The sequence below is a fragment of the Passer montanus genome, unplaced genomic scaffold, assembly GCF_014805655.1.
Source record: "Passer montanus isolate IOZ18808 unplaced genomic scaffold, ASM1480565v1 scaffold29, whole genome shotgun sequence".
Taxonomy (NCBI): Eukaryota; Metazoa; Chordata; class Aves; order Passeriformes; family Passeridae; genus Passer; species Passer montanus.
The window spans coordinates 7,840,953-7,859,869 of NW_024367596.1; the positions used below are offsets into that span (position 1 = coordinate 7,840,953).

Here is an 18,917-nt window from a genome sequence, read left to right on the forward strand (position 1 = left end):
TTGCTCAATCAGCAAGCAGTGAAAATATGGGATGTAGTCCAAAGGCTTCTGAAGTGACAGTCAATGCACTAAACCTTTAGGGAAAGAAAGAGTGGGCTTGCAAAGGGAGAGGAATATCTTTCTCCAAGGGGACGACACAATCTTTGAAAATAATATATAAACTGGAAAATAGTTTTTTCTACTATGTATTAACTACTCTGGCATAATATTAAGACTCGCAAAAGAGATTTTTAAAATTTATTCTGTTCGACTATTTGTTATATCTTACAGGCAATTATTATTCAAAAGAGTTCCCCAATTCCCACTTTGGTTACAGCCAGTTTTGCTTAAGCAAGGCTAGGAAAAGCAGGACATTTATAGAAGTAGCCCTAAGATTTGTGCTTTGAAAGCTGATTGCAAAAGGGTTTATCTTGTTCATAACTTGTATTCTGTAGTTATAAACTCTGGATTTCCTTATCCACAGTATGGACATGGCTTCTGGGAAAGTTTATGATCTTATATGAGGGATAAAAAGAAAAGTGGTATCAAATATATAACATCTTCTGATCTGATAACAGAAATACATGACAAATTAGCTGAACACTAAGAAAACTTCCTCACAAAGGTGTCTTGCCAGACAGAAAGTATCAGGATTTATTCCTGTGACATCTACCAGTGTACCAAGAGAGGTGGTAAAATACTGACCACAGGTGACATTCAAAATGGATCCTGCCAGAGGAAATCACTAGTAAATGCACAAAGACTACAGTCTTCACCCCAAAAAAAAAAAGAAATATATGATCTTGGAGGTGTTCTCTACACGTGGGTTTTAAAGGATACACACAGAGGCCAAGTGAGGATGACTTTTCCTGCCAGTGTAGGTATAAGCATGAGAAAGCACCCAACAGAAAAGCACTGGATGTGATGGTGGCACCCAAGGATGCAGGACAACCACCAGTTCCCAGGTACCTGTTGTGGAAATAGTAGATTTCTGGGAGGTTCCCAAAAAGAATTTCCTTCTTGTTCTGAAGTGCAGATGGAATCAGATGTACTAAATTGGGATTGTCCATTTCTGAAGCGTATCCCTGCAGACAAGAGTGGAAAATAAAACCAGCCTGTTTTTACCAGGGAAGAAGTACTGTGTTCAAGGCACTGGAAAGCCCCAAAGTTCATGTGCTTTTGTTCTCTGCAGAGCAAACAAAGCTTCTCCCATGCCTGCTGCTTTGTTGCTCCCATGAATTCCTGATGCTTCTGATTTTCCCCAGAGATTTTACCCTGTAACTGTGCAAACATATTTTAACCACAAATGAACAGGTCACGAGCTTGAGAAAAAATAGACAAAATTATGTCTCTAAGATTCAAAAGCCATTTGGGTCATGTAGGGATGGAGACTGCTAAGACTGACAGGCAGATATCTTTCTGCTACCCTGCTTCATTGCACAAGAGTTAGTTTGGATTTATTTGCTGGACTATATTTTTTGTTTCGTGTAAAAACTGTATTGTGTTTCTTCAATAATAACTTTGAGAAAAGAACTTTCGGATTTTAAACTCAAGAGTAATATATCAATTACCAGAGCTGCCAGCTCCCATGGAACAAATGCAATAAAGAATCAACCACACATCCCAAAAGTCCCACCCAAATATAAGCATGATTGATCCCTACTCAGCTTCTGTCCTTCACAGACTGGGGACCTCAGACTCCACACACACTGAATATGCTGGTATCCTATTGGTTTCAAAGGCTCAAGAATTATATTTGCAGCATGAGCTTTTTTTCTGTGCTCAAGCACAACATGGGACAATAAAGAAGAGCAGGAGGGGTGCCTTCCTTTTCCTCAATCATTTTCCAAATGCAGAATCACAGAATTTAATGTCTGGCCCCATGGACATCAAAGTGCTGCTTCTGAGACCTATCAGTAATATTTTGAAAAGACATTATTAACTCTCTCTGTCCATAACATTCAGAACCATGCAAATTGTCATTCTGTGGGCTTGGGCAAGAGAAGGTGCCTTTTCCTTTAAGGCCTGAGGGAGGCTGTTCAAAACATCCTTCCCATTCCCCATCTCCAAGGCTGAGCTATCTTGCCAACACAGCCTGTGTGTTATAAACAGGAGGTGGGAGTGCTCAGCCCATGGAGGATGTGCACCTGCAGTGATGACTTAGAGGTTAAGCACCAAAAAGTAATTTCAGAAGAGTTGCTTACCTCTATTATACTTTGGAGTTCTTCTACATAAACCCGTTCTGTTTCTATCAGCTCATTGATTATGTGGCTGAAAGACAAGAAGGTAGAGAGTCATAGTGTTAATCAAGCACATGTGAAAGAAAAAAAAATAGTATTCCTTACATATTCCTGTTTATGCCTTCGACTACACACAAAAACCTTCTGAAGGTCATTTCTCAGTTCCTCAATCCTGTGCCTTGTTGATAAGATTAAAAGACCTAAGCACATCTTGGACTGTAATTTTTTTCAGCTAATTTAAAACTTCAGCTTGGATTTTTCTGTCATTTTGATACCTGCAAATTGGAAAAAAAATTCCCAAGAAGAAGAAGAAAAAAAAAGGTTTCTTTTCTACAAATAACTAATACTGAATAAAATGAAACTATACATCAGAACTATGCTAATGTTTCTGTTTAATTTCTTTTATAAAATAAAATCAGTGGCTAGACTTCCATCCTTTAATGCAATGCAAAAATAGGCAATAAGATGATGTCAGTCAGAAAATATGAAAGTAGATTAGAGTAAAATACTTTTACTGTGTTTTGAACATTTCATTTCTAATATTAGTTTAATGCTCCTAAGTAACTTGAAGACATATATTTTGAAGATGCCTGACTTATTTCACAGAAACATGAATGTAACCAATTCACTTTTGAACAAACAACAAATTAGATTTTAAAATAAAATTGCATTAGATATCTCATATGCATCAAATATCCCTTATTATCTAGAAAGTGTTGTATTTATTAGTGTTATAAACAAAGTTGTCAGGGTAGCTCCTCCAGAGGTGTGAGCAGTAGGAAAGGACAAGTACCTGGTGTTCTTTTCCTGGCCTGCGCTTCTCAAGAGTCTTTAAGCATGGCTGCCTCAAGCCAAAACACATCCCCAGAAGGACACTAGGGAATAACGTCTGGAGGAACTGGACTGTGGCCAGCCATGAGCAGCACACAACCTGAGGCCAGAAAGTGTAGGCAACTCTTGGCATCAATACCAGCATGAGCATTCATCCAGCATCTCCCTGAACACACTGCCTGTGCCTGGCTCCCTGGCTTTGTGTGTCACACCATCAGCCAGACCCTGGCTACCTGGCTTTGTGTGTCACACCATCAGCCAGACCTGGCTACCTGGCTTTGTGTGTCACACCAACAGCCAGACCCTGGCTACCTGGCTTTGTGTGTCACACCAACAGCCAGACCCTGGCTACCTGGCTTTGAGTGTCACACCACAGCCACACCATCAGCCAGACCCCATCAGCCTTTCAGACCATGAGTCATGACTGTACTGTTGCATCCACTATAAGGGAAAAATTTCATTCTCCACAAATCTTTAGGATGTCCTTTTTGAGGTTAAACAAACAATGACACTTCTGATAAAGCCTCATTTGAATGGTTTGGCCAAGCATTTGAAAATCAAATAGCCACATTTCAGCTTGCAGCTTGAAATGCAAAAGCACTGACTAAAATATTACTTGGCTACTACAATAGATTCACTGGTTTCCTTTGGACTTCCCCAGTCCTTTTTCAAGGAAATGTGGTTTTGTAGGCTAGCTGGGGACCACTTATTCAGGTCTCAAAGGCTATTACTCCTTCATGGTCCACTTTTTGAGAAACATTATGAATACTGAGAAAAACAGACCTTACCTTCAACTGATGTTTCAAATTTTGTTATAAAATAGCTGGGATTTCATAGCTGCCTTGGCATAATGCCTTAAATTGCAGTGTCTAGCAGAAGGTAGGGCAGTGGGTGAGGCTGTGCCTGTGCTTCCCTGGCCACACTCAGGTCCCATTGGCCACTCTTGCACTGGCTGTGGGCTCCTGGTGACTCTCTCTGCTCCCCCTCAGGTGTCCACATTTTGGGAGACCCCACCCAGAATGTTCCACTGCTGATTGTGCCAGGACTGGAGCTGCTCTGTGACTGTCATGGGCACTGAGGGGAGCTTAGCACACACCTGCTGCCAGTATCACATTTAACAAAAATATGAGGCAGCAACTGAGAGGATTATTGTCACAGGCAGCTCTTCCCATCCCCTTTTCCCCTTTGACATGCATGACTAGGTTAGAAGTAATTTCTGGTGTAACTGGGATGTGTGAGGTAAAGGGGCAGGAGAGAACTTCCACACTGTATTGTTCATTCGTTTCAGAGAAATTTTACAAGGATTTGAGGTTTGCATGGCAGCAGTCCAAACACAACAAAACTCTGAGCTCGCTGAAGTTTATGGGCAGATCTGACAAGGATAACTTCTCACCAGGACCATTCCCAAGCAAACTGGCCATCTCAGCAGGGATGGTAAAGGATTAGACATCTAACCTAAAGGTCAGAATCTGAGAAATCCCTAAGGTCCTATCTGTAGGCATCCTGTTGCTAGTAAAACTTATTCCACTCAAGTGTACTTGCTCCTTCCCCCACGAAACAAAGAGATTCACCAAACCAGCAGAGCTAGCCAAAGGCAGAATATTCTGGTCCCAGAAATACCTGACTCAGTAGCTTTCCTGGCATGGAAATAGTGACGTGAAACACTCTCAGGAGGTCAAGGCAAGCTTTCCCTCTGTGGAGGGAGTTAAACATGTCCTAGCAGAGGAAGCTCAGCCACCACTGACCTGGCAAAGCCCTGAGTATGGCAGGGCCCTGCTGCAACCCCTGCTTAGCAGAATTTGGGTGTCTTTGTGGCAGAGATCACACACAGACTCACTGATATGATGTTGTCAGATGTTCCTCCAGCAAAGGAAACTTCTTGGTATGGAACTTAATTATAATGCATGAAGTGGCTCACATTTCCTTGAATGATTGATCTGGGTTTCTAAGGAAACGTTGTGGCCTTCGACACACCAAGACCACATTTCCCACAAGGGGGATTTTACAGAGGTGCCATTTGGGCTGTTTTTTCTCACTTCAGCAGCTGTGATATCCTGTGGCCCTGCAGCACCACTAAGATCTCACACATTGAGCCACTTGCCATGACTCTCAGCTTTGAGAAGCCCTGAAGTGCCAGCACGATGGGGATGATAAGAAAGGAGAGAGTAATAAAAAAACTATTTCTGCTGTGTCAATAGTGCTGTCTCTGGGAAGCTAGTCATGCCATGCTGCAGTGAAGAAAAAAAATTATTTCACAGAGGAAGTTCCTCAACAAGGGTTAGAATGTAGGAGCTGCAGTGGACAACAGAGCATTGGGAGAAGACCTGTTTTTAGCCAAGGTTGTAAATGAAACCTTGAAACTGAGGTAAACTCTGCTATCACCTATCACCCTTGACTTTTAGAGATGCATTTCTCTATCAGCCCCTGCCTGTGCTGGTATTTAGATCAAAGGTAGCTATTTATATCACTTTGGTCTGTGAAAATAGCAATTAGCAGCATTGTTGTTATAAGTATAAACTTACCCTGCACTGTATTGTGTTGTTGCAACAAAATTCTGTTGTAGGTATTTATCTGAGCTGGCTTCTTCGGGTAACTGAGAGCACACTGCTAGGAAGGGCCTCACCACAGTGACCATAAAGCAGGCACATATCAGACCATTTCATCTCAGTAACTCTTTCTCTTTCCTTCTTCTTTAACAGCAGAAGGAAAAAGTAACATAACTGAATGGTTGGCCAGGCTCCCCAGGGTTGTCAGGTCATTCTGCAAGTCTCTGTCACAACAATTTTGGTAGAATGGTTTCTGTGCTGTGATATGTGCTGCCTTAAAAAAACCCATCAAATATAATGAAACACTAAGCAGGAATATTATCTAGAGATTACCACAACCTATTAATATCTCCTCTGGCTAAATCTCAATTGCTTTGTCCTCATACAGTTACTATTTGTGCATCCTGCTCAGATGACAATATAAACTAATTCAGGATTTTTGTTTCCATAGCTGTGTTTCTCTAACAAACTCATTGGCTCACCTCCACTCACAGATCCTGTTTCTATGCCAGGATTTGCTGTCACACGTGCCAGTCCCGATAAGGAGTTTTTTCTTAGAAGAGGAATTGAAGCCATCAATGAGAATTAAACCAGGGAGCTTTTCTGAAAAGAACCCCTGGCATAAATCATTTCTGGCGCTCCCAAATTATTGTGCTGCAGAAAACCTGACTGCACGGCAGGTGTGAAACCAGCAGAAATGGCACTCGTGCATGAGCTCTCCGTACCTGTCCTACAAAAACATATGGTGCCTAGGAGATGGAACAGTAGATGGAGTATTTTCAACAGCCAGAACAGCGGAAATGGGTATGCAAGAGCAAAATACTTAATTTAATAAATTAACTAAAAAAACACTCTCATCACTTTTATAAATATATCTAATTAGAGAGCTACTTAAATTGAAAATACTGGCTCTTTTAATACCCAAGGCTTCAGACACAATAGTAAGGACTGAAAGAACCTGTGTGCAGTGTAATGGGAACATAATCACAGAAAAAATATCAACATTGGATAGACTTGGACTTAAGGGAAGTCAGAGGGAATAATTTACTGGCTTGCAAAAATGAGCACAGTGGTAAAAACCTCTCTGGTCCAGAGAACTCTGGCTAGTTCTAAGCACTGTGAAATTTCTATTTCTGAATGTAAATAAAATTTAACAAGACTATATTTTTTTGCAATGTTGTCTTCTTTGTAGGTAGTATATGACGAAAGTCTCACTGTTGCAGTAGGAGAAGAATCAGCAATAAATATTACATCCAGTTTTTAATTAGAAATCACTACAAGAAACCATTCCAAGGCTGGTCTAATTATAAAATCTCAAAATTATCTTGATGCTATGGAATGAAAAGAAATGACAGCATATCAATAGCTGAGTAGAAGAAACTTACATTTCACCTACATAAATGCATTTAAGAGGATTTTTTTGTTGTTGTTTCTCATAGTGCTAAAAAGGCCTTTTTCAACTGAAATGTATTCTTAACTGAGGTTGTGCAACAGCTCAAATGTAATTTGAGTAATGAGTCAGTTGCTGTACTTTACCTCCTAAAATGTAATAAAAGAACATTCTGGATGTAAGAACATTTGTTTCAACACAACTTGTTGTTAGTTGATACAGTATCTGTTGGTTGATACAGACAACAGTCCTGATTTCTCTGCCCTGTACTCTTTTTTTTTGTTTGTTTGTTTTTTTCTGTGAGAGCAATGCCTCAAAAGAACGATAGTTGTTTAAATACCTTTCATGGCTGCAAACAAAACCCAACTAAGTACCTTTGAGAAGCATAAGGGACTTAAGTAATATACTCCACCCCATCTCAAAATTCATGCCCTTTACTGAAGTTATTGTAGTGCCTGCTGCAATCTCTAATGGATTTGCTCCAGCTGTTATGGAAGTTCCTCTGAGCAGAAGGACTTCATCTTTGCTAGAAATATATTTCACCACCAAAGTCACCATTTATAATATTTTGCTTCTTCTGAAATGATCTGAACTCTTCACATAAAAGGAATTGTCCCACATTCACTGTTCCCAAAACAAATGACCTTGGGGAAATATTTTTATATATCTTAATTAGTTGACCTACATTATAGGAACCAGAGCATAGTTGTTAATGGAGAGGTAAATTAATAAAATCACCTACAGAAAGGAATAATATGAATAGAGGACTAAAAGTCACACAGGAGTTGTTTCTTATCTCAATTGTGCATCTACACTGAAAAGATGCATGTCTGAACCCAAATTTGAGCTACCTTTAGACAATGTGGATGCTACAGACTGGTCCTTACTGTGGGCCAAAATAACAGCTCACATAGCTGTGTACATATTTTGTCAAATACCCATATTTGGTGGTTTTGGTTTTAATCTTGCAGCTCCACTGTTTCTGTTTGGTGATAAAGATACATTTAGCTCTGTGATATCTCAGCATTGAGTAATCAATTAGCTAAGAGTAGGTGAATAATTTATATACAAAAATAGTGTAACTGCTAAAAGTTATTATTATTAGGTCGTTCCAACAGATTGTAGTAGGTTGGTAATAAATTGAGATTCATAGAATCTACTACACACACATGCTTTTGAAATATCTGATGTTACTGAGACACTGCAGATTAACAGGTTGCTCCCATACTGTGCAGACTTCCAAGCAACTTCTGTGTTTGCTTGAGATCATGAGTATTTACGTGCAGACCACAGAATGAACTTTATTACTCAGATTTCAGTATGCTTTTACAAAGATTACCCAGTCAAAAGAAAACGTGGTGATTTCCTAGGGCCAGGCAAATCTAGCGCAGCAACAAACCATATTGCATAAAGGATTTAAAGTAAGGACAGAGAGAAAGACATAATTATTCTCTACACTTCCTTAAGGATGGATTTGATCTGCTGAACTGAAGCCTGTATGGGTTACCAGCCAACAAAGGAAGCTCATTGTTTTTTTAAAATGTAGAAATATAAACACATGCACATATGCATAAAAGTAAAAGTAATTAATATACTAACACTGACATTTACTCTCATACTTGTTTCTAGCTAGCAATGATTAGGTACATACCTTTTGAATATCTATCAGTCATATATATATATATGTGTATCAGTGAGATATATATATATGCATGTTTCAGTCACAACTGATATTTAAAAGATAAGGCCTCTGAAATTAAGCACTTTAGATTTTGCATGTCCTACTCATGTGGGAAATTCACGGGGTTTTTGTGTCCTGGCAGTAATTTCTTCCTGGCCGCCTTTTTCTTAAAAGTTGAAAATAGAGCACGTAAAAAAAAACCCTCTAGATATTTAATAGTTTCTGACTTCTGATAAAAAATACTTAACAGCCTTCTTCTATGCCCAATCTGACTTTTAAGACCACAACTACTTTCAGATTACATGCCGTATGCTTTTTCCGTTCCTTTGTAGACACAATACAACAATATCCAAATACCAGTTGACCTCATTGAGCAAGAAATCTGATAAGAGCTGACAATGCTGTGGATTTTCCCACACAGAATGGTAAAGCACTTTTTCAATAACAGCAAAGTTACAGCAAAAGTGGTAAAACCCCAAAACCTTCAGACAGACAAGACCAGATATATAAAACCCAGAAGTAGGTTAAAGGAAACGTAAGGGACACTGTTTATACTGAGAATTCTTGCTGACTGCTAGAGCTCAGGCTCTAAGAAAACCTAAACCTAAACCTAAACCTAAACCTAAACCATGCCCACAGCCTCACTCCAAATTTCGCAGCAGTCTCAGGTGGGTATCATTGCTGTGAGTGTCTTGTTGGGACAGACTCACTCATCCCCTTCCTGTCCCTGCAAGGACGTTTTGTGCCATACAGAGCCATTTTCTATTGGGATTCAAAAGCTTAACATAGAACTATCATTTACTTCATATAATGGCAACACACTTCTATCCTGAAGGGCCAACTTCTTCAGAAGAGCAGGAGAAGAGCATCAGTGGTTTTGATTCTCATGGCAGATCTGCCTTTGATAGCTTTGTTCTGCAAGACTTTGTAAGGCCATTTGTGTAGAATGAATAATTAGTTTTATTAGTCAAATTAATAATAATTGATCTTACAGACAGTCCTGTGTTTATGTTGGAGAGGCTGACCAGGGAAGTTCATGTTGCACTTGGAAGTGAGAGGATAGGTTTGGGGTTGATGCCTTATCCTTTGAGGGTCTGTATTTCAAGCACTGGCACAGGCTGCCCAGGAAAGTGTTGGAGTCACCATCCCTGGAGGTATTTAAAAGTCATGTAGATTTTTCTACTACAGGGGACATGGTGTAGTGGTGGCCTTAGCAGTGCTGGGGTAATGGTTTGACTTGATGATCTTAAAGGTCCTTTCCAACCGAAATGATTCTACGGTTCTATGATTTCAGTCTGAGATATCCTGACTCTAAGGAAGCTCCGTCCTGCAAAATCTGCTTGTTCCTGTAATAGAACACAGCATCGTGCCAGACTTACAGTCTATGGTCCTCCAGCCCAAACTCTAGTGCATCTTGGACTCTGCTTTTAAATACCCTCAAGAATCAGTATTTGGGGCCTAAGAGAAATAAACTCAACTGTTAGTTACAGGACAACAGCAATGGAACAGGAAGAGAAAATTCTGAAAAGCTCAAATGGAGTTTATGAGAGCAACTGGAACACATATTATGCTTTAGTTAATCTCTTCTTGGCACATTTACATCTGTCAGTAAGTTGTGAACTGCCATGGCTGAGGACAAACATCCCCTTTTTGTGTGCCACACGTCCTCAGCTGCAGTAATCTGGGCCAGAGAGGCAGGCAAGGATCCTGCCATCTGCAGCTACCACACTCCACCCAGCAGGGACTGGGAATCACAGCTCTCAGCAACATCCACATCCATTTACTGAACTATACTTTGGGCAGCCCTGCCTGCCACACCCCGAAACACGGCTTGCAGAATTTAATGATAAACTTGGAGAAAGAGGGAGAAACACTCACAGAAGATATTCCAAATTTAGATGGAAGGTATTCCAAACTTAGAAAGAAACTTTAGAGAACTGTCAGATAGACTCCAGCTGGAGAAACTATTCAGAGGGCCACTTTACTCAGTAGGAAACTCAGAGGGAAACTCCTATAACTGCAAATTGCACGAAACTCGAAGGACACTGGCCAGCATTTGGGTTTCTTACTGTTTTCTCTAAGCAGCTGCTAATGGAGATTGTCCAAGATAATACAGAGAGATTAGTACAGAGTACAGAGAGATTTCTAAGTTCATCCACGACAGCCATTCCTTTCCTTTTCTCCCCAGAAGAATAGGGAGCTTGGTTTATCAGCCTCAGTGGCTGTTGCAGGTCTTACACAAGCCTCGCCTACGTGGGAAATGCCTTGTTTGCCACTCCAGTGTTTGTAGCTAGAGCTGGGGCTGGGCGGTTGCCTGGCAGAGGTAAGAGCACCGCACCAGGCACGGCTCTTATGGGGGTTGGAGCTCTCGTTGTCCTCTGCCCACACAGGAAATCTGATCTGACAGACTGCTGGGGGAGCACAGACAAATAGAACTTAGGCACTTTTACCAAGAAGAGCACGCTCAGGGTCACCTTATTTAGCTCTAATGCAGGTCAGGTGCCACAAAGGCAAGACTGTCCATGCTAGTTGGTCCAACATGGCTATTAACCAGGGAACAGTATTTGAAGACAGGTTTGTAATAATTAGAAATGCAAATAAAGCATCAGTGTCTCCCAGCTAGAGGCTACAGAGAAAGATCGGCAACAGTGTATTGAGTAATCTGCATATGCACAGGAACTTTGCAGAGTCTACAGAGGAGCTGCTGGACAGACAAGTCATACTATGTAAAACAGAATTCCTTTCTAGACTCATACAAAGAAATAATGCTCCTGCTGAATGAAAAAATCCACATGAATTTTCAGAAGTGAATACAGAATTCTAAACATGATTACGTCATAAATCTTCCAAACCTAGTTATTATATTCCCAGTTAATGAGCAGCTTGTTAAATGCAGGAAATAAAGTCAGCAGTGATTTACTGCACAGTGCAATTGATAAATCACTGCTCCATTGAATCACTCACTGCATGGGACTGAGTGATCTCCCATCTGCTGTGTCCTGTCTGCTGCTGTCCTGCAAACCGTGCAATTATTTAGATCAGCTCAGTGTGGGTGCAAGTCACTGACATCTGATTAGGCAACATGACGTGCTCTTTGTGCTGTTGTAAATAACAATGTGCTCAGCAAATAGCAAGGAGTGCTCAGCACTCCTTCATGAGCTAATTGACACACAGGAGCTGCATGTTTTTAACGACAGAGTTTAAAAACACTCTTTTGAAACTGGTGTGAATGTGCAAAGGGAAGGCTTTGGCAGCTGTCTGGAGAATTTTACCCTCCGAGAGGTGTGATTGCTCCTGGTTAGCTTCCGTGGTTTCCCAGCCTGGAGACTGTCACGGTTCTGTTCCTTCCAGAGAAAGCAGCACCACCTGAACTGAGGTGGTGTAAAATCACACCAATGCCTCTCCTTCTCCCTCCTCATCCATCAGCTGATAACGCTCATAACAGGGCTCATTTCCTCTGCTCCTTGGCTTGTGCTGTGTTACCCGGGATTTCAAGGTATTATAGATTATGCAAATACATAAAGGCCAAGGACTATCGACCTGCCATGTCAGAGCAAAGTCAAGATTTTATGGAGAGGTGAACAAGCTGCAGTTAGGGGAGAAACAAGCACACAAAACTTGAAGTCCACATGTACTTCTGCAGAGAAGATACATCCAGTCCTAAGCCAACACAGAGCTGCCTTTCTTTGCATGTGCTCTGTAAAGCCCGAGTTGGATCAGGGGTGTGAGCAGACCTTTAGCCCTGGCCTGAATAGGCAGAGGAAGAGGAGGGAGATTGCTGCCCATTGACTATGTGCTTGCAGAAATTTTCGGTGCTTTTCAAGTGGAGCACACACATTTCTGTGACACGGAAGAAGACAGAAGATACCTCTGATGCTAAACAGCCCAAGTGCCTAAACCAAACCCACCAACCAGGATGTGCATGTGGCCAGCTGCATTCCAGGAGCCTGCCCAGAGCCAGCAGAACAACTGCACAGAAAACAAGTTGAGGAATTCCTGGAATTTCTGAAGAGCATTAAAATAACCTTAGTATCCAATAGCAAGCAGGTATGAGAGATAATAGCAGAAGTGACTGCTTAATGCTCTTTGATATTCGATTAAGTGCAAATTTTGTAAGAAAACATATTGAGAGTGCTTTTTTTCAGTTTTTCTCTACCTCCCAGACTCTTTGGGAGCAAGGACACAAGGACTTCAAGGACTTCAGGAAGCCTCCAGAACACTCTGTCAACAACTGCATTTTAACAATAACAATTTTTTTTCTCCTATTCATAATAATTTTCCCAATTCCCAGAAATATTTGGAAGTCTAGTAGGAATGAATCTCCCCTTGCTATTCTACACAGATTTCTATCAGCAGCCAGATCTCCCTGCATGGCAACATACACTTCACTTCAAAGATCTTCCCAACCCTTTAGGCTGTAATTAGACTTGTAAATGCTGGAGCCAATCTGCCCAACAGGGAAACTTCTCTGAAAACAAAGATTTTGTAAAAGTTGAAAGAGACAATGGCAAACAAGAAATGGCTTGTGGCTTCTTGAAATTTCTCCTGCTGACTGAACTTTCATTAAGTCTGGTGAAAGAAAACAGCTCTCTGTGCCTATTGATTAAGCCAAGAGCATGGTTTGTCTTTTAAAATGTAGGCTCCAAGTTATTCCCCTCTACCAGCTGAAAGTTTTCATGAGCCTGGAAATTAGACTGGAGGGACATGCTGTTGGGCTCCTGCTGTAACAGTCACCAAAATCACCTTCTTTCAATTGTAACAGAAGTCTTATATTACACTATTTTATGAAATTTGTTATCTATTTTTACATTCAGGTTATATATATATTTCCATTCATTTACACACTGAATGGAAACCTTTGCAATGGATCTTCCTTATGTCATGTAAAGGGGGGAAAATTGTTGTCAGGTTTGGAAAAGAAAAGGCTTTGGGAAGACCTTTTTATGGCCTTTTAAAATATAAAGGGGGCTTACAAGAGAGGGACATTTACCAAAGCCTGTAGTGACAGCACAAGGGGCAATGGTTTTAAATTGGCTGAAGCCAGATTTAGCTGAGATATCAGGGAGAAATTCTTTACTGTGAGGGTGGTGAGGCAGTGGAACAGGTTGCCCAGAGAGGCTGAGGATTACTCATCCCTGAAAGTGTTCAAGGCCAGGCTAGATGGGGCTCTAAACAACCTGTTCTAGTGTAAGGTTCCCTGGCCATGGCAGGGGAGTTGCACTACAAGATTTTGGGTCCATTCCAACCCACACTATTCTACGATTCCAATATTTGTCTCTGCCTCCTGTAGAAGCTCTGCATCTTTGGACAATAGCTAATGAAATCAGGAAACTTAGTTCTCTCCTGCCATACACAGCTCTGATGATTACAATAAGCACTTGGACACCAAAGCTTTCAGTAGCACTCCCTGAGCTACTAGTATTTTTGACACCAGTCTACACCTAAATTTAGCAATTCCCAGATCTAAAGTCAGCACAACTTTGCTATTGCTGATTTAGAATAGGGCTCTGGCACAATATTCTCATTCTGAAAATAGCTTCTAATTCTTTACCCAGGGCAGAAGTGCTGTCCTGCTCTACCCACACAACCTGATGAATCAGTGATACACTTATTTTCAGAGTGATGCACAGACTGGAGGTCCCCAGTCCTTGCTAGATCAATAACCCTGACCCAGATAATAAGATAAACTGAATCTAAAGGATTCTTTGATTTAAATAATATCCAAATCTACAATTGGAACCTGTCATTTATGGGGACAAGCACCTTCAGGCACACAGGCTGCACACTCCAGGATGTGAATATGCAAAGTGACAGCTGGCTGCTGGTGTGCCGAAGTGATCCCAGATGCTCCACAGGTTTCCTAAGTATGTAAAGCACACTTTATGTGCATGTTCAAATGAGAAGCAGTGAGTCTGGACTGTGTACATGCATGGAGATTTTTTTGCCTGTGTACAGAAGTGCTCCATGCATACATGATAGCTGAGGACACTCCTTAGTCTTAAACATGACTCTCTTTCATGAAAGTCACAAAAATGCTACCTCAGACTTCAAACCCTGAACTGGTCATTCATGAAGTTAATTAAATATGAATATAAATGTAGGAGAAGTTACTGTCTCATGAGAATTTGATTCAGAAAGGAGAAATGTCATTATGTGACATGCCTCACCTGAGTACAAAACCACCAATGCCTTGCAATTTTCAGCTTGTTATTCAGCAGCAATAGACCTGAATGAAGATGAAACATGAATAACATCCTAATTCCTGCCACTCCACACCGATCACTTCAAGATACACATTGTTGTGCTTGTAAGTGATCTCTGTTAAGGCCATGTTGACCACTCACTGAGAACACCAAAACCATATGCAACATTTTGGGGGTCATCTCACGAAAAGACTGAAACTGTGGTCAGAAAGCCCTGGAGCAGATGTCATACTTCTGTGTTTTCAAAATGAAGCACTAACACTGCCCAACATTCTCCCAGCCCTTGTTGCGAGGTGGACTAGAAAAATGCTGGGTTTATCAGATCCAAAGCAAATCAACCAGAAAAATATTCCAAATTTACAGGAAATTCAGTTTCCTATCTGATGGGGATTGCCAATATCAGCTTTCTGGATGGAGTTTCTTGATCGGTTTATCCACTCCATAACTACAAAGAAACAATTGTGCGCCTTTGCATGCTCCCAGGCACTCCATCCTGCCCCCTTCCTTACATTTGACAGTGAGTGTACACCAGCATGTACACTCAGGTAAACTGGTGGGCAAGAGGAGTTGACCCAACTCAAAACCAATCTCACAAAAAAGAAAAAAAAAAGGTCATACCAGCTGCTCAGGTGCCAGTCCTGTAAAAGGGACATGAAGGGGCTACATGAGGTGGGTGTGGGGAGAGAGAGCAAAAGGTGCAGCAGCAGCCCTAAATGAGCTTAGACTGGTTGTGAAACTATTTTCAGAACAGATCTATGAATCAGATTTCCGGCCATAAAATCACACCACAGAACAGCCAACCAAATAATTTCCCCACAATAACATTTGACCATAAATAGAATAATATCCCAGCAAAGTAGTCAATGCATGGTTAGGCCAGCTTGCTACAGGAACCAGCTTCCTACAGCCATTTGTGCAAATGAACTAGAAAGGGCTGCCTTGCTTGAAATTTTGTCCAAAATGCCCAACTCTGTTATACTTAGAGTCTGAGCACAGTCATGTGGTTGTGAAAAACTTTCACACTTCTCATACAAGAAGCACATCAAGGACACACAGAAAGATGCTGGTCTGGCTTATCAAACAGAACTGTGCTTCTGGATTTTTAGATTTGCCTTTCCATTGATGGAATATCTCTTCTCATGGATGTTGGGCCTGGGCTATACTGGGCTGCACTGCACAACACAACAGGCACTGTTGGATCATGCCAGTCCCTCCTGTTGGGATGGGTCTGCAGGATGAGCACAGCAGCAGCTGGGCCAGAAGCACAACCCCTCTGAGAGCTGTGTGGCTTCCTCAGGGCTCCTTGAGATTCAAAGGCTCAGAAGCATTAAACGACAGGTCTCTCATCCCAACCTCCCTGTGCAAATACATCATTGGTAAGTAGACTTCTGCGTTACAAAGTATTTAATGGAATTTTCCTCTGACCTTCCTCTTCCACTGGGCAACAATAGTTAAACCATGTTGCTCATACAGTAGGAAGCAATAAGAGCACAGCACCTCAACACAAATCTGCAGGAATTACAAACCATTCTGCAAAACAGTAACAGCTAGGTATTTCTCCATGTTCTGTTGAATCTTATCAGCTCATTATTTACTCTGAAATAGGGCCTGAGGTTTCCAGCTGGATGTGAGGCCAATGAGTGGCCCATACAGGAACCAAACCCACAGCCTAGGTTGACGTTGGTGCCACGGTGTGACGGACTGAGCGAAATGGAAAGGCTGTTTGGGTGCAGGGAGGCACCTGCTAAACCCACATCCCTACAAACTGCACTGTCCCACATCCTTACACTGACAAACCACGCTGCTCTCTGAACAGTGACCTGAGCCTGTGCAGGCAGGACAGCATGATTACAGCAGGGCAGGTTTCCTGGGGAAAACCACGTGTGAGGGGCCCCTCAGAACAGCCAGCCAGAAAGTGCTGCCTCCTGCTTTGCTGGTTTAGAGACCCAACAGTGCTGCCTCCTGCTTTGCTGGTTTAGAGACCCAGCAGTGCTGCCTCCTGCTTTGCTGGTTTAGAGACACAACAGTGCTGCCTCCTGCTCTGCTGGTTTAGAGACACAACTGGTCTGCCTCCTGCTTTGCTGGTTTAGAGACACAACTGGGCTGCCTCCTGCTTTGCTGGTTTAGAGACACAACTGGGCTGCCTCCTGCTTTGGTGGTTTAGAGACCCAGCAGTGCTGCCTCCTGCTTTGCTGGTTTAGAGACCCAGCAGTGCTGCCTCCTGCTTTGCTGGTTTAGAGACCCAGCAGTGCTGCCTCCTGCTTTGCTGGTTTAGAGACACAACCAACTCTGCACTTCTGCCAGGGCTGAGTGGGCCTGATATGGCCAAGAAGGGATGTTTAAATGTAATTTATAAACAAATAAGGGTGGTGCTCTGAAGAGCCTCTCCCTACCAGCATCACTGGGGAAAAAATGAAGAGGTGGATCTTAATTTCTAAATAAGTTTTATCTCAACAGAGGACTGAAAAAGATTTGGTTTAATACAAAGGAAATGGAAAGGGGAAGGGAAAGTGGAAAGGAAAAAGGAGAAGGGAAGTGAAAGTGGAAAGGGGAAGAGAAAATGGAAATGAAAAATAAAAGGAAGGGAAAGGGGAAAGGGGAAAGGGGAGAGGGGAGAGGGGAGAGGGGAGAGGGAAGGCAAGGCAAGGCAAGGCCATTCTGTTTACTGAAAAATAAAATCTATGAAGAGATACAGATAGAAACTTTCCAACTGTAATTTTAGTTCAGAAGCAGGATGAAGTGTGATTACTTCTGTGACATCAGCTGGACAAAATCCAGATCAATCAAGATGGGACATTAGTAAGGACAAAGAAAAGATTGTGAATCCTTTGAGCAGATGTCACTTTTCAGGAAAAAAAGTGGACACAACTGTATGACAAACTCAGTTTCTTTGAAGTGCTAATTGTAAATAGTAATTTTTGTTCAATAATTGAAATATTTCTGACGTTGTTTTCTATGGACCCAGTTCTTCAAATCTTGTAATTATGTCTGAATGATGTTTCCACATAAACACACCTTAAAAATTAAAGTTATCTCCTGATTTTGAGAATGTGACTCATTGAAGCTGTATTTTCTGGAAGCTGCAATATCCAGACACAGATAATGCAGAAATGACACTTAAAAGTTACAAAGAAGAGTAACGTATGGGAAAAAAAGAACAATTATTGTGTTTGTGAAGTGGGGAAGGAATCAACAATTATCATTTAGGTAAGAAAAATTAATGATGCTTCGTTTATAGGTTTATTTCTATTGTTATTTATACACTGCTCAGAAAACATGTCAAATCTCCACAGTGACCTCCAAACTTTTCCTTCTAAGGTGAACTGAAGATTGCACAGAATTATATTTCATCTTACTCCAGAATCAAACAGACAAAGAAAAGTCTGGGAAGGCTGCTATAAAGCATTTAGTCACACTAAGACACACAACAGGAGAAAGGAGAGAGCAAGTGAAAAACTCCTTAGGCCTTGAAGCTTCCCAAGGAAAACCTGTATTGCAAAACAACACATCCTTCCATAGGACCATCAGCTGCTCAGGTTTTACCCTTGCTCTACTTTTGCTGGGTGACCTTGACAACAGTATTCCTATCTCTATTTTCTCTCTTGGGTGTGAAAAGAAAACAATTCATTGCCTCACAAAGATGTTGTCAGGTTTATGGTTGCAAAGTGACAAACAGACCCTAATTGTCATGATATGCAATAGTTAAATTTCTATGAAGTCAATGATGAGGTCAGGAATGATTCAGATCAATCATAGTCATGTGAAAGAACTGGAGATATACAATGGGTTTGTGTTTGATATTTTTGGACAGTGAGAAGTCTATGATTCTGTGATTCTACAAAATTACACAAGGCACAGCACTGTAGTGGCTTTTCAAGTGAATTTGAATGCCATTTTTAACTCAGTTTTTATCTTTACAAAAAGTTTGGCAAAAGTGTATTCAACGAAGGCGCATTCATAGCATTTTCTTTGGTTTGTTTTTTAAATACTTCTAAGTCCTACTGCCCATGGAGACTAACTTACTATTGATGTTCTTCAATGAATCAG

General features: G+C 41.3%; 1 protein-coding gene across 8 annotated transcripts in view; it reads right to left on the reverse strand.

The window, feature by feature from the left end:
• MCF2L2 (MCF.2 cell line derived transforming sequence-like 2) overlaps nucleotides 1-18,917 on the reverse strand; it is a 145,774-nt gene that overhangs the window by 37,291 nt on the left and 89,566 nt on the right. For all 8 annotated transcript variants that reach the window (XM_039713650.1, XM_039713647.1, XM_039713651.1 and 5 more), the window contains exons 16-17: nucleotides 2,184-2,250; nucleotides 949-1,064 (exon numbers count right to left, since the gene is read on the reverse strand). In XM_039713650.1, coding sequence (XP_039569584.1) covers nucleotides 949-1,064; nucleotides 2,184-2,250 — 183 coding nt within the window. The remainder of the gene's footprint in view (nucleotides 1-948; nucleotides 1,065-2,183; nucleotides 2,251-18,917) is intronic.